The 15,198-nt window shown below is 36.9% G+C and overlaps 1 protein-coding gene across 1 annotated transcript in view; it reads left to right on the forward strand.

Annotated features, from left to right (window-relative positions):
* MMP16 (matrix metallopeptidase 16) overlaps window positions 1-15,198 on the forward strand; it is a 200,528-nt gene that overhangs the window by 131,883 nt on the left and 53,447 nt on the right. The window contains exons 5-6 of the mRNA XM_009945590.2: window positions 4,925-5,086; window positions 9,531-9,748. Of these exons, the coding sequence (XP_009943892.2) occupies window positions 4,925-5,086; window positions 9,531-9,748 (380 nt within the window). The remainder of the gene's footprint in view (window positions 1-4,924; window positions 5,087-9,530; window positions 9,749-15,198) is intronic.

Genomic DNA, 15,198 nt, shown 5'->3' on the forward strand with positions numbered 1-15,198 from the left:
TATACTTTCTGTATAACATATATATGCATATATGGTGCTTATGTAAGTGCACACATAATGTATATGCTCAATTCTGCAGTATTGCAATAAGGTCAGAGAAAGAAAGAATCTTTTAGCACTGTCTGCTAAAATAGCACATTCAAAATTCTGTCCTGTCTGGAAAGAAGAACAATAAGAAAGATATAAAACTTTTTTTTAATTTTCTTTTTTATTTCCTTTTCTTTTTTTTTTTCCTTTTCTTCTTTTTTTTCTTTTCTTTTTATTTATGTATGCTATGTAGAGTAAGAATCTCACCCTGAAGTTTGCAGCATTTCAGCTGGTTGGGTTTAGCAGCATTGGTCTGATAAGTCAATGGTACAAGTGAACAGAATAATGAAAATGCAAATTCTAAACACATTGGACACAAGTTCATGGGTAGCGTATATGTAATATTTTCTGATGAACTGTAAGCTTGACTTTGAAGTACTGTCTTGTTGATAATAGGGCTGTAATAGAAGTCTTTATTGTAAAGGTTTGGATTTCAGATTCTTATGGATTTAATCTGAAATCATCTAACTGCATCACATGAAATATGAAGTAGAATAATCTTTGGAAGAAACAGTGTATGTCCATACATAAAACATTCTTGTGGTTTTCCAGTCTGTCATTTGAAATTCAATTTCTAGATTTTTTGTTTTTCTCTGGATGATAAAGTCTTCAAAATTGAGGTCACATGGCATTTAAATGACAGAGAACTCTTGAGCTCACAATGTGCTGTAGCAGTTACTGTCATGTGGCAAGGAGAAGAGCCAAGTAACATGTCCTGATGTCATTTAGTATTGCATTAAAAAGATGGCCAAGTGATGAATCAAAGGCTTACTAAGCCATTAGGGTATTGCTTTTATAAATTAAGCTCATATACCATCTAAAACAGGAATTAATATCTTCAGAACTAGAGTTTCTTAACAGCTTGCTGTGGACAAACATCTTAGCTTTGTTTATCAGTAGACGTGAAAAATAGTGTATCTGTTAGCTACAGGCAAAGGCTTCCCCATACACTATGCCACAGTGCTGGCTGTTGAATACTTGATGTATTAATACACATTTATATTCTGGAGTTTGGACAGTGATTGTAAAGTCAGACAGCTTTAGTGCCTAAAATAGTTTATAGCCTCCGAGAATAGTGTTAGTGCAAAAATAACCATTTTGTCCTAGTTCTTTACACACAGTATCTTTTCTTTTCCTGGTGAAATCAAACATGAGATAAAATAAGAAAAACAATCACAATGTTTTTGAGCCTGTATCTATTCTATTCCAAATCTCCATGCTAATGAGGAATGCAAGAACAGAGATGCACAAATTTTGGACTTGTGAAATATATTTTCCAGTATTTCTCTACTACTCTATAGATAAATGCAACAAGACGTAACTGAGACTATCACACTGAATATTCATCATCGTATATCCTGCAGTGGCAACTTTTAGTTTAAAAATCATCGTAATCATATATAGTTTAACTCTGTTACTCATGACTTGTTACAGTTTTGCGATGGTGCTTCATTTTGCCAAATGGACTGAAATACATGTTTGTATGGGTAGTGTATACTGAAATACAAAATCATTTGGGACTTTCTTCTTCAGTGGCGGGAATTGAAAGTGTTTAAAAAATTATATCTAATATCAGTATGATAACAAACGTAGCTGGAGCTGGTATGAATGTTTACTTGCCTTTACACTCCTTCATCTTACTCTGACCGCTGGCCAAGGAGCTGAAGTTGACCTCCTATCAACCTTGGAGTCACAAGTACACTTCCATGCAGCCTGGAGAGAACGAGTGAGCGCTCAGGGTTATCCTGCACTCTCAGTAGCTAGCTACAGTAACAGTGAAATGCTCAAGGCAAGTCTGCGCCTGAAAGCAAAGAGTAACTGAGTAGTTGTTGCATAATTGAAGAAATCTAATTATATACAAAGGAAAAAGGGTGGAAACTAAGATGGTAGTAAGTCCTACCTGCACTGGTCTCAGATAACACATCTTGAACTGGTTTAAACCTCAGTTTCAACTGCACCAGGTTATTTGGGTCAGTTTAATTTCAGGATGCCCTGGAGACAAGCATGACTCTTGATGGAAATTGTTGTGAATAATGGGGCTATTTGACTATAAGTAGAAAATATGTTCTCTGTTAAATCGCTGTCACCCCAGGCAAGAATATTATTCTCCTAGCTCTTTCCTGTGACCTTCTCCCTTCCCTCCTTACCCATTTGCTCCAAGGGCTGCGCTGTCTTTACTACATTTAATGGCTCCCCTGATGGCTACAAGTTGCATTGCAGGAGGTGTAAATTACGTAGTCCTTTTGCCATTTTCCCTTTTGGACTTAGGCTTTAACTAAGTCCAGAGGGGCAATGAGATGCTTAATATAATTTTTATTAATTTTTTTTTGCATAATCACCCCTATCCAGAAGACAAAGGGAGAAAGACATACTAAGAAACAGCCACTCCCTGCATAATATCTGTTCTCTGACACAGTCCCACTGTCATTTAGAAGTACTACTTTTGAAAGTGCTCTAACAGACTCATTATCTGTGATCCCAGAAGGAAGATATGCCGGTAGATGACACTGTATTTTATTGATTTTCCCGTTCCTAAGTAGTTCACACCCCTTCGAGGTTAACATGGAACAAAATATGGAAATTCTTGGAGATCTTTATGGGGACTCACTGAGGACTGAGAACTAAAGGAAGTGTTGATTCTTCATGCAGTGCATAAGTGACACAACTAGAAGCACTAGACTCTTCCAAGACTATTTATTAACTGTGGTTTCTTGAAATTTTAGAAATTGTAACAAGCTAACTTCCCAGACCACCTACCTCAAAGAGCAGAGATTGTATACCACATGTAAAACACTCTGGTCTGCTAATACTGACCAGCCTAATAACAGTGGTAGAATAAAATATTATTAATTTAAACCTATTTAAAAATGATTCGGTAAATACTGTGGCCAACTTATTAATACACTTGTTAATATAGAACCTAGACTGGTTAATATTGTGCTGTAGGAAGCACAGGTCTAAGAGGCAAATTGACCTTTCATAATGTCTAAGAAGCAAAAGAAAGTTGCATCTTAAATATATGAATTAATGCCAGACAAAGAAACATATCAGTTGAATAAACCTGGGTTAGAACTCCAGCTTTCACAAAACACAGAAAAGACTTGAAAAATAGTGTGAGACATGTCACAGTACAATAGTTATAGTACAGTAACATCTTTCTCCTTCATGTCTTTCCATCTTAAAACTATCATTTTTTTAAAATGGTATTAATTATTCTGAGAGCAGAATGAAAGTTGCACGGAGTTGCTCCTGTGCATCACTTCCAATGCTGAGGCTAGCTACAGAAACTGTGGATTATTCATATGACATAATGTCAAGATCATCTTTGACGGTCTATAGAAGGGCAGATTCAGATGTCAAAAGCATTCATCACTGGGACAGTCAAGCTTATCAAACCTGTTACAACAGCACGTTGACAATCTGCTTTACTGTAAAAAGAACAGCATCCAAGAAAAAGTATTGTCATGAAAATATTTCATCTGGAAACCACATAATTATAAATGATAGGACAAACACTTCTCATTTCTGATGTTATGTCACATTAATTTTTGAAAGACATGATTTGTCTGAACAGTTATACTGAATAAAACAGCAAGGGAATTTAGTTTTTATATTTCTTGATACAGAATTAGAAAGACACGAAGACTCTGTCAGCTAAGCCCAGAGTTTTTGTTGTGACTGTTTCCATGCTTTCAATCAAACATTTATTTTACAAACATCACCGTGGCTCCATACATCGTGAAGACATCGGCTGCTAAGTGTTTCCCCTTTCATATATACTTGGGAGAAAGTTTATTTCTTTGTGTCAGTAAGAGGAAATACTTGAAAAATTAGAATGCTGTCAAATGCGTCCTCAAAGTTGTGTAACTATATATGTATATGTAAATTTTTTTGCTAAATTCAACTTTTTAGTATTATTACTATTAGTATTATAACAGTACTGAGAATTCCAGATCAAGTGCCAGCAGTGGAAAACAACTGTCTACCCGCAAAGAACTGACAGAGTATAGGATAAGAGTTAATGCTGAGCATTTTCTTATTGCAATGTACAACTGTCTATTAGGCCACAATATAGGCCTTTTGTTATTTATACTGCTCTTTCAACAAGAATCTTCCTACTGTAGATGGCACCTGTTTCGCTTGAGTCCAGCCGTATACAAAGTTAGATGTTCAGCATAAGCTGATCATCTAGAATACGTCTCTTGTCAGTTGGACAGGAACACACTTCTGAAGGATAATTCTTTCCATCCCTAGATAGTGAAAACGAGCAATACCCTGGATGTGACCCTCTCCAAGTGACCAGAATCTTTCTCCTGTTGTAAAACAGTTTTCCAGAGTTTCATTATATGACAGGTTCAATACAGACAGAATTTGTACAAAAGACTCACAGAAAGATGTACTAAATAGGTAGTCCTCTGTTTGTATAGTTTACCACACACAGCAAGGATTCTTTCCTTTTGGAACCATGTCTTGATGGAAGCATTTTTAGTCAGGTTTACTGTAACATCAGCTTTGAGTCACAAATTACATTCAAGCCCAGATATAATGTATGACACTTAAACCCTACACTAACCATGTGCATCAGTTAAAAAAGATTATGCTTATGGTGTCTGTAAGAGTATCATATATTATAAGTAACAATAATGCTTTCCTTGTTTAAAAAAAAGGGAAAGCTGCCTTTGCTATCACATTATCCTTATAATACATTATTAATCGTTATCTTGTAAAATTCAAATTCGGTGAAAATGTCTTTGAAGTGCAGAGTCCTCCGCTTGTGTTATTTCTGTTACTATGCTTATGGTTTCAATGGTCTTTTTTCCCTTTCTTCCCTTCATAGGAAATGATCTGTTTCTAGTTGCAGTCCATGAACTGGGACATGCTCTGGGCTTGGAGCACTCTAATGATCCCACTGCAATCATGGCTCCATTTTACCAGTATATGGAAACTGACAACTTCAAACTACCTAATGATGATTTACAGGGCATCCAGAAGATATATGGTAGGTATTAAGCAACGTTAAGTTTTTCGCTTTAGAATACATTTGAGGTCCTCCTGTCCATACCACCTCTCCAAAAGAGCTTGTTAGTGTAGACTCTGTTATGCCAGGGGCCTTCTTGTCAGTAGGCAAAAGATTTTGATGAAGCTCTTTTACTTTGTTTCTCACTGTTCACAACTTGCATTCAAATATGCACTCAGCTGGAACAGTAATTTTAAATGTTTTAAAAAGCCATAAAGAAAATGTCCACAAAAGGATACCAAACTATGAAAATATTAAGAAATGCAGGCCTTTAACTGTAATGAGTTTATTTACACATTAGTCCAAGCTCATGTAACTGGATGAACTGATTGCCTCATAGTTTATCAGTTGTAATACTAAACAGTTCGCTGGGTGTACAAAATCTGTGGTCCCAGAAAAAATCTTTCTTGAGATAAATATAGCAAATTGATGTTGAAAGAATGTTGTTACAAGCCCAAGATTTTGAGCTACCTAGGGGAAAAAAGGCCCACTTATTTAAAAAATGTTTGTTTAGGATTTTTGTGGCCTGATAAACGACACATGATGTAAATAAAGTCTGCATATATTGAATTAAGTTTGACAAGGCTGAAAAAAACCCACAACAACAACATTATTCTGATTATGAGTTGAATGTAACACTGTTTCCCATGTTGCTGTTCCTTACATTTACAAAGACGTGGTTGTATTCTTGGTTTTAAAGACTTTGATTCTGTTGGTATCAGTTAGATAGTGTGTTTTTTTCTTCAAAAATGTGTTTTATGTATCTCTCCTAGAGTAAAAAATCTGTGGTATCTGGATGTTAATGCTATGTATCCGGTACATATCACTTGGAATTGCCTTGCTTAATATTTCCCAATCAATTCTGTATAGGATTCAATTTTGTACTCACAATTATTTTCAGGTAAAAGATTTGTCAGATTTATTTTTAATATTATCAGGGCCATTCTTGTATATCTTTACTAAAAGAAAGGACAACTATGACCACGTAGAATTGCTGTACTGCTAACTAGAACTCTGCAGACTCCATAGAATCATAGAATAGTTTGGATTGGAAGGGACCTTTAAAGGTCATCTAGTCCAATGCCACTTACATAAGGAGGGACATCATCAACTAGATCAGGATGCTCAGAGCACCATCCGATCTGACCTTGAATGTTTCCAGTCATGGGGCATCTACCACCTCACTGGGCAACTTGTTCCAGTGTTTCACCACCCTCATCATAAAATATTCCTTCCTTATATCTAGGCTGAATCTACCTTCTTTTAGTTTAAAACCATTACCTCTTGTCCTGTTGCAACAGGCCCTGCTAGAAAGTTTGTCCCCGTCTTTCTTAGAAGCCCCCTTCAGGTACTGAAAGGCCTCAATAATGTCGCCTGGAGCCTTCTCTTCTCAAGGCTGAACAGCCCCAACTCTCTCAGCCTTTCCTCATAGGAGAGGTGCTCCACCCCGCAGATCTTTTTTGTGGCCTCCTCTGGACCTGCTCCAACAGGTCTATGTCTTTTCTGAGCTGGATGCAGATCTCCAGGTGGGAGCTCACCAGAGAGGAGCAGAGAGGCAGAATCCCCTCCCTCGACCTGCTGGCCACACTGCTTTTGATGCAGCCCAGGATATGGTTGGCCTTCTGGGCTGCGCTTCCAGCCCAGAACTTGATGTATGTGCAGGTTCCTCAGGTGGTCTCGAACTTAACCTTCTCTTATAGTGGGAGAGACTTTGCTCCCCCAGTCCCTGTCTTGTGGTCCATCCACTCGAGAGGTGTGGGAAGAGAGACTGCCAGTGAAGACCGAGGCAGAGAAGTTGTTGAGTACCTCAGCCTTCTACTCATCTGTTGTTACCAGTTTGCCAGCCTTGCTCATAAGGGGGGGTGCACTTTCTTTGACCTTCCTTTTCTGGTTGACATACCTGTAGAAGACCTTCTCGTTATTCTTTGCATTCCTCGCCAAGTTCAGCTCCAGCTTCACCTTGGTCTTACTGACCCCATCATCCTCAGACAACCAGGCAGTGTCCATATATTCTTCGCAGGTTACCTGTCCCTGCTTCTACTGCATGTGCATTTCCTTCTTGCCCTTTAGTTTGACCAGCAGATCTCATCTCAGCCATGTCAGTCTCTTCCCTTCCTTTCCTGACCTCTTACACCCGGGGATCAACAGCTCATGCACTCTATGGAGTGTCCTTAAAGAACTGCCAGCTCTGTTCCAGTCCCTTGTCCCTGAGGGCAGTTTTCCAGGGGGTCTTATTGGCTAACTCCTTGATGAACTGGAAGTTTGCTTTCCTAAAATTCAGGGTCCTGACTTTACTCTTCACCTGATGCTTATCCCTCAGGACTGCGAATTCCACCAGTGCATGATCAGTGCAGCCCAGGCTGCCTCCAGTCTTGACATCACCGATTAGGTCACTTGTGTTGGTGACCAACAGGCCCAGTACTGCATCCCATCTGGTAGGTCTGTCTATTACCTAGCTTAAGAATTTATCCTCTATGCACTCCAGGAGTTTCCAGGTTTGCCTACAGCTCACCATGCTACTTTTCCAGGAGATTTAGGGTTTTATGTTGTTCTATATTAGCATACACCATGGTATTTTATGTTAACAAGCTTTTTAAAATTTTATATTGACAAGCACTTGTTTTCATAAAGCATAAATAGGAATTTCAAAATAATTTGCTGATCGAGTTTTGTTTGGTTGTTTTTTTTTCCTGTGTGATTAGCTGGAAGGCAGGTTGTTTCTCATGACCTCAGATGTTAGTAGTCTAGACTTAAGGGCTAGACAAGAATACTTTGCTGAAAACTAGCTGCTAAGCTCTAACAGCTGTGGGCTATACATTAGGAGAAACGTATTACCCCTGGGAAGTAATATCTGACATCACCACCGAATGGCATATGAAAACTTTGATTTGGGGTTAAAAACTTTCCAACAAGAGCAAACTGATTCCTTTTCACCCTTTAAAATCAAGAAGTGATCTGGAATCATATGCCTCAATAAAAATGTCACATCTATTAAAATAATTACTTTGGTCTGCAGTATTCCTTGAAACACTGTTATTAACTGTAAATTATAAATGTCACAAGCCTTAAAATTGTGAATGAAATAAATGCCATATTAAATTGTATGACAACTGTTTGGTGAGTTTCAGATTTCCTTACATAGTCCATCTTGTTCTTTAAAAAGTATACTTTTTTTAAAAAAGTATCAGATATTCAAATGCCATTTTTGCAATTTTAGAGTTGTCTTACTATGCAAAAGTTTTTCTGAAGCTGGTCATGCAAATGATATTTAGTTTTTAAAGTCAAAATTGATTATATATTTAAATCATTTGGCGAGACACCTAAATAGAATGAGCAAAATTAAAATGTTCACGTTGTTACTAGAAATCTTACTGATCCACCTGAAACGTCTTATCTTTTGGTACATGGAAAATGTAAGAAAACATAGTAATATGTGTAGAAAGGGAATGACATTTTCAGTTAACCCACTGCAAGTCATTCATTATGCCATTATGGTTGTGAAGAGCATCTGTCTAGGACGGCCTCTTGACTGTCAGGTAGAAAAATTGTGATTGAAATGGTTACTTCACCTGCCATCAAACTCTGTATATTATGACAGAAAATATATTCAAAAGAAGAAAAATGTTTTAAAACTGCTGTATAGAGTTTTAGTTTTTCATGTTAGTTTTTTTTAATCCATTTATCCTTGGAACAGTTCGTTTGATTACTGGGTAGCTAGCTTTGTAAGACTCACTGGAAAATAAAAATAAGAAGTAATTCAATTCAGAATACTGAAAAAAACATGTGAATTCTGGTTTTTGTTTATATGGATGCCTAGGATTTGAAGTCCAGTTTCAAAAGCTTGTATACATAGCAAAGGGCCTTGGGGAAAGCTGAGAGTGTCCTGTCACTAATGCACAGGACATTACTTGGTCTACAGATTGGGTCAGTAGGAAATAATATCAGGTATGCTACATATATGCATATGTGAATTGATGAGGGGACGTTAAAAACATGGGTTTAAAATCCGTTGACTGCTGATGATTTTATTAAGAACAGGTTTTTTTGTTTTCCATTATTTTGTACAATAGGTAATGATTCTGTTTTAACACTTCTCAGTTGGTAAAGTATGTGCTATGAGTTACTTCTCATCTGGAATGATGGTGGACTATGCATCCTTTGCAGCTTTTGTTGGAAAGTTGTTCCAATAAGGAAGGAAGATTCTGGATATCGAAAAATAATTATTTTCTTCATTCGTGCCTTGGTTTTATGGTAGTTTTTCATTAGACCCTCTAACAACGTGGGAAAGGTATATTAGTTTACTTTTTCCATCCCCATTCCACTGTAGGACTCGCACTGCTTACAGCAGGGGTTTTTTTTTGTGTATTTCTTGTCCGAGTGTCACTGGTGGGCATGTAAATTGTATCCTGCTGTTATATTTTTAAAGGTCCACCTGACAGGATCGCACCACCAACAAGACCTCTGCCAACAGTGCCCCCACATCGTTCAATCCCTCCAGTAGACCCGCGGAAGAATGACAGGCAACCTAAACCTCCCCGGCCACCCACTGGTGACAAACCTTCCTATCCCGGAGCCAAGCCTAACATCTGTGATGGGAACTTCAACACTCTGGCTATTCTTCGCCGGGAAATGTTTGTTTTCAAGGTAGGAGGCTGTATAATTTTCAATGTTACGTCAAATGTCTACATTTCTCCTTTTTTTTTCTTTAAAGCAAACACTCATTCATCATGACTCCACTTTCCCAGCCTGCTCACATTTAGAAAGTTCAAGAAACGAATTTAAAAAAAAAAACATAAACATGGCTTAAATGTCTAGCAGAGGACTGCTGTAATGTCCTGTTTTGGGAAAATACCAATGTCAGCAGAAACTCCAGTGCCTCAAAATGTAAGGGTAAATAAATGCTGCATGTTATGGAGAGATAAAGTGTAAATCAACTCATGAATAATAGTAATTATTTTGTTGGGAATGCAGCCACATCCAGACATACAGTAGATATTGTCTTCAACCCTTTTTTTTTTTTTCCATGGAACTATAATTTTAACTTTGCAATTAGATCTGTCATTTACAAAGGAAGTTTGTCATTGTGTTGTGGTTGCATTGAAACCACAATATGGTAAAGGTCTTTTCCACATAAATCTTACTGCAAATGTATCACTTTTTATTTCCATTCATCTTCTTGCTCTGAGCTGAAAAATGTGGTATATATAACAAATCGAAATAAACAAACTGAACTGAAAGCCAGTCTTTTGATAGAAGGACTTTGCTAAGACTCATGGACATCAAAGCTGTCTTAAGAGGATAGTCTGCAGTATGGTTTCCAGAAGGCACTGAATGTTGAAGAATAATTACAGAGTCATTATTATTCAGTCTCTTAAATCTTAAACCGATTTGCTGTCAGGTAGTGCTGTACAAATATTCCAGAAACAAGCAACAGGATAATCTATTATTTTGAACTGCTGGTGTGTCAAATTTGCTTAAGCAATAGGAAGCGTGGTATCTTTGTTTTGCAAATATATCATATGATTCTTTCTCACTTCAACATTATAGGTAGAGAAGAAGGGCCTTTCACATAAATAGGTAACATTTTTCCCTTCAGCAATAGTGTTAGTACAAGGGAAGTGCAGTGAATTTGTCCCAAAACAAGAAGCTCTCAGTTCAATGGCTTTTGTTGTCCTTTCTGGTAGGACCGATTTCTCCCTCATATGTTTTCTTTTGATGTAATCTAGCACTCCAGAGAAATCTTATTGGCAATGCTACCCAGGCCTTCGCTTTCTTTAGCATACCTCAAAAAATATGTACAAATAGCTTTACATGAATTCATTCAGAATTATTGAGCTACCTTCACAACACAATGCGCAGGAAATATTTTTCCCCGTAAACAGCTAAGGATTTTGCCAGCCCTGGGGCCTTTTCCATTTGAATAGACGGTATGTCTTCAAACACTGGGAGGTCCTGAAACATCAGTCTTTTTATGACTAAAACTCAAAGGTTAAGGAGGAATCTAATTTTCTAACTTGACATTAAACAGGATATTAAAATACCTACTTCAATCTCATGTCATCTACCTCAAGAGCAATAGAACATACTCTCATGTATTTTAGACATAAATTGATAAATAGTGAAATGCTGTCCGACTAATACAAAATTTCCTGTCTAGTCAAGTCTGTGTTCCTGGATAAATAGATTCACCACCACTACTAATCGCTCTTCCTTATTCTGATTGAAAATACAAATTAAGCTTTTTCCAAAACTGTTTACTGCTTACTGCCTTGACACTACATTTTCACTATACAGTTTGTATGCTTACTAGTGTGCAAACTGCATTTATGTTCTGAAATTGAAACTTAATTCGTGATCCACACCCTAATGAGGAACCACAGTAAATCTTTGTCAGAGAAAAATGACCAGTAACAGAGTGTTTACAGATTTCATGTTTAGAATCTGACTCTCCAAAATGAAGTTGCTGCAATCATAAAAGCAAACTGTTGAGAAGGGAAGAGATAACCTTTGTCCAAATGAATTTGTTAAAGGGTCCCACAGTTCCTCTTTTCTCCTCACATTAACTGGGAACACGGCAGGGCACGTCTTGTGTTAGCATGCTAAGCAATGGAGTTTACTGAAGTATACAAATCTTAATTTTGAAGTCTACATGTCTTTGAAGGCTTGAGTTAATAGGCCTTAACTTTCTGGTTTGTACATTAATATGCAAATGAAGATTTTTGTCTGCTAAAGGAGTTTCATTACCTATTTGAGATTTTTTTTTCATGAGGTGGTGTTTCTTGATGTATGGGGAGGAGTATGAAAGGAGCAGGAAAGGGGAGAAGGAATCAGAAAAGTCAGGTGTTAGTAATTTTCAGCTTGCTTTGCAGAATCTCAGGGAGGCAGGTTATAAGAAAAAGCTTGGCATGTCAGACTGTAGCAGGAGCAGGGCAGGAATTAATTCTCAGAAGGTATAAACGGGTACAGGGACCGAATACATGGAAAACATCCAGCAACGGAGGAAGCAAAGCTGGAGATTCTGTGCTCTGACACAACAAAAAAGAACACGCCTCTTTGCCCTTGCCCCTTAATGTAGCACAAGGATGGACTAGGATGGGCTGAGAGCCAAGTACAGAGAGGTGGAGAAGAAGAGGGGATTGATGGCAGTACTGTACCAGGTGGAAACAATTAAAGAAGAATTATGACCTTCATTGGAAGAATTATTGCTGGATAGTTCCCAGATGAGTTAAATTAATAAAGTTGGAGGCTAATCAAATTATATCCTTTTCTTTCTTTGTCTTTACCCACAGGTCTGTAATGCTTGTGTAGTGGCAGATTTTACTGCCTTCTGAATGACATGTATGCCATGTACCAATTTCAAATTGAAAATAGTCGCTTTTTTATCTCATGGGCAAGTCTCAAGCCCAGGAGCTCAATTAGTTTAAATAATACTTGAAATTGTTTGGGAACTTAGCCACAGAGTTGAAGAATGCTAGCCATTTTGAATAACTAAATTCTAATTTAAATGTAAAACTGAAGCATGAAAGATAACAGTGTGAGATACACTGTGGATTTTCACAGTAGAGGACAAACAACATGAATTTCAACAAAATTGTTTTCTTTTGGCTGTTGAGCTATTAGGTATACTTAGTAGTATCAAAATATTAGAAACAATTTCTATGTTCAGTCAAATTGGTGAGCTTTGTCTGCAGTTCTAGGACTGCCTGGCATTCTCAAATGGATATATCAGAGTAAAACAGAATAACAATAAACTTTAATGAAAAATAGAATTTACACTTATCCATCCTTTTTTATTGTTTTGCCATCGCTTTGACAAAGTAACAATCCTAATAACACGATAAAAATTGTACATTATAGAAATGAAATAAAGAGGAACTGTTCTTGATCTAACATGAACAGTAAACACAAAAGTAAAGCAATCAACTTGTTAAAGGTTCCTCAAAGATCACCAGATAAAATTAGAGCTTTTTGGATCAGTTGTTTTGGTAGAAATGATTGGATTTTAAGGAAAACAAAATTAATTTTTCATCAAATATACATGGATTACTGAAATATAAATGCATTGTCCTAAAAGGACTTTTTCTTGAATTCTTTAAATTAGATGCTATAGAAGAAAGATATTAGTTAAAATCAGTGTATTGTAGCTATTGGTTTAATTGTCATCAATAGGTATTTTACAGCGTATGAAGTTTGTCTTAATTGAATGTTTTTTAGTATACTGCTATTATTAATACCTGCTTGAACTGGTATAAGCAACCCTCAGGACAGAAGAATTTCTGTGCCAAAATTCATGAGTATAAAGTTTTTATCTTGAGATTCCAGTTAGCTTCTGAATTAGCTGAATGCAATTAGTATTTAGCTGTCACTCTTATTTCCAATCTTTTCTCCAGCTATTTTCTCTCTCTGTTTAGTTAGAACTCCCCTGGGATACAGAAAATGGCTGAAAATGGAGAAAAACAAATTTGCCTTCCTTTTCTGGGAAAGTTGTGCAGAGTGGTATGACACTGTCTGCCTTTAATGGAAAAACCTCTCGGCCATTGTATATAGCGATATGTGAGATCCAACAGTACTATCTTCTCCTTAAAGTCTCCTGATACTACTTCCAGGGCTACTGCATCATGAAAAGGAACCCCACTGTCTAAGGTCACCAGAAATGATGCATCAGTGAAGAAATTTACAGCATATATTTCCACTTTCTTCCGGTGTTCTGTGCAATTCACACTGCTTTTCCAGTCTTCTGTAGCAAAACAGTTTTGAATATAGTCTAGGATGTGCTATCAGTAAAGTACTTATGTTAACATCTTCTGAATGTTTTACACAGTTAAAAAAAAAACATGCAAGGGAGCCAATGGTTGCACAGAATGTATTATCTCTAAAAGGAAGCAGATGAAGCAAAATTGTTTTCTTATTCTGTTATTTTTGAAGTGTGTATAGCTTGTGTTTGACTATATATGCTGATTGTTCCTTAGCAACAAAATTACCTCTAGCTCTGCTTCAACAATCTATGTTACTGCTGTTAATATCCTTTTTCTTTATGTCCCTTTCAGTTTCACAGATTTTAACAAAATCCTTAGTTTTTCTGAACAGGTTACATCTAGTAAAGTAAGCACTAAATGTGTGGAACTTGTACTGCTTAATCAGCAAGTTAGAGAGACAGGTCACTGCTCTTTGTTTATGTGACACAGGTTTTTGCTTCACAGAAGAACATCTCATAAAGGTTGCACTGGGCCTTTCTTTGTTTAACGATAAATCCTTAAGAAACAAATTAATGGATCCTATATAATCTGTAATGGTTTTAGTATTCATGTTTGAAAAGTTAACTCACTCCTTGAATCAGAACAGCATTTTTATCCACTGTTGTATATCAGGGTGTTTGTTGAAATGTAATGTAAGTGTAACAGAAAGAAGCTTGTCCATCAGATGAATAGCATTTACAGCTCAGAGAAATGTCTTCTGGAATGTTAACATTACAGATGGTAGAATATGGAACCAATTTTAGGAAGGCTGTGTTTTACTGTTTCATAGTAATTTCTCCACAACTTGCATAAATTTATTTTCTGACTCTTCATCTGCTAAGAACTATTGTAAAAACATTTATGACGTGCCAAAAAGCCAAGTCAATTAGGCTGTCATTACCTCTTGGCATTAGTTTAGACTGCAGTTCCTTTCATACGTAACTGTATAGATGCCATTTAATATCCCTTTCAGAACTGTGTATTTATATAGAGTATGCTGTTAAACACATAAGAAAAAAAGAAAACCATGTTTCTTGATATGTGGTAAACACATGAGGAATTTTTACAGCATTTTAGCATTGGCTATTTATTCATAACTGGTACGTCTAATAAAAAATCTGTGAGACAGAGGAAAAATACTAATAATAAAAAGCAGAGACAAAGAAACAGCTACAGTATGAGACTTGACTCCACTGTGTTTGAAAGCAGACGGTTTTTCAAAGCTCTCCTGGTCTGTTTGTGTAGCTGGTTTTTGTCACGTGATGCTGTGGGTGTCTGGGTTGTCAGTTGCAGCCTGGGAAAGTTCAGCAGACGATGCTGTGCAAGTAGGCGTGTTGGGATCTGAGAGGGAAAACCACT

Source organism: Opisthocomus hoazin, chromosome 3, assembly GCF_030867145.1.
Source record: "Opisthocomus hoazin isolate bOpiHoa1 chromosome 3, bOpiHoa1.hap1, whole genome shotgun sequence".
In the NCBI taxonomy this organism is placed as follows: domain Eukaryota; kingdom Metazoa; phylum Chordata; class Aves; order Opisthocomiformes; family Opisthocomidae; genus Opisthocomus; species Opisthocomus hoazin.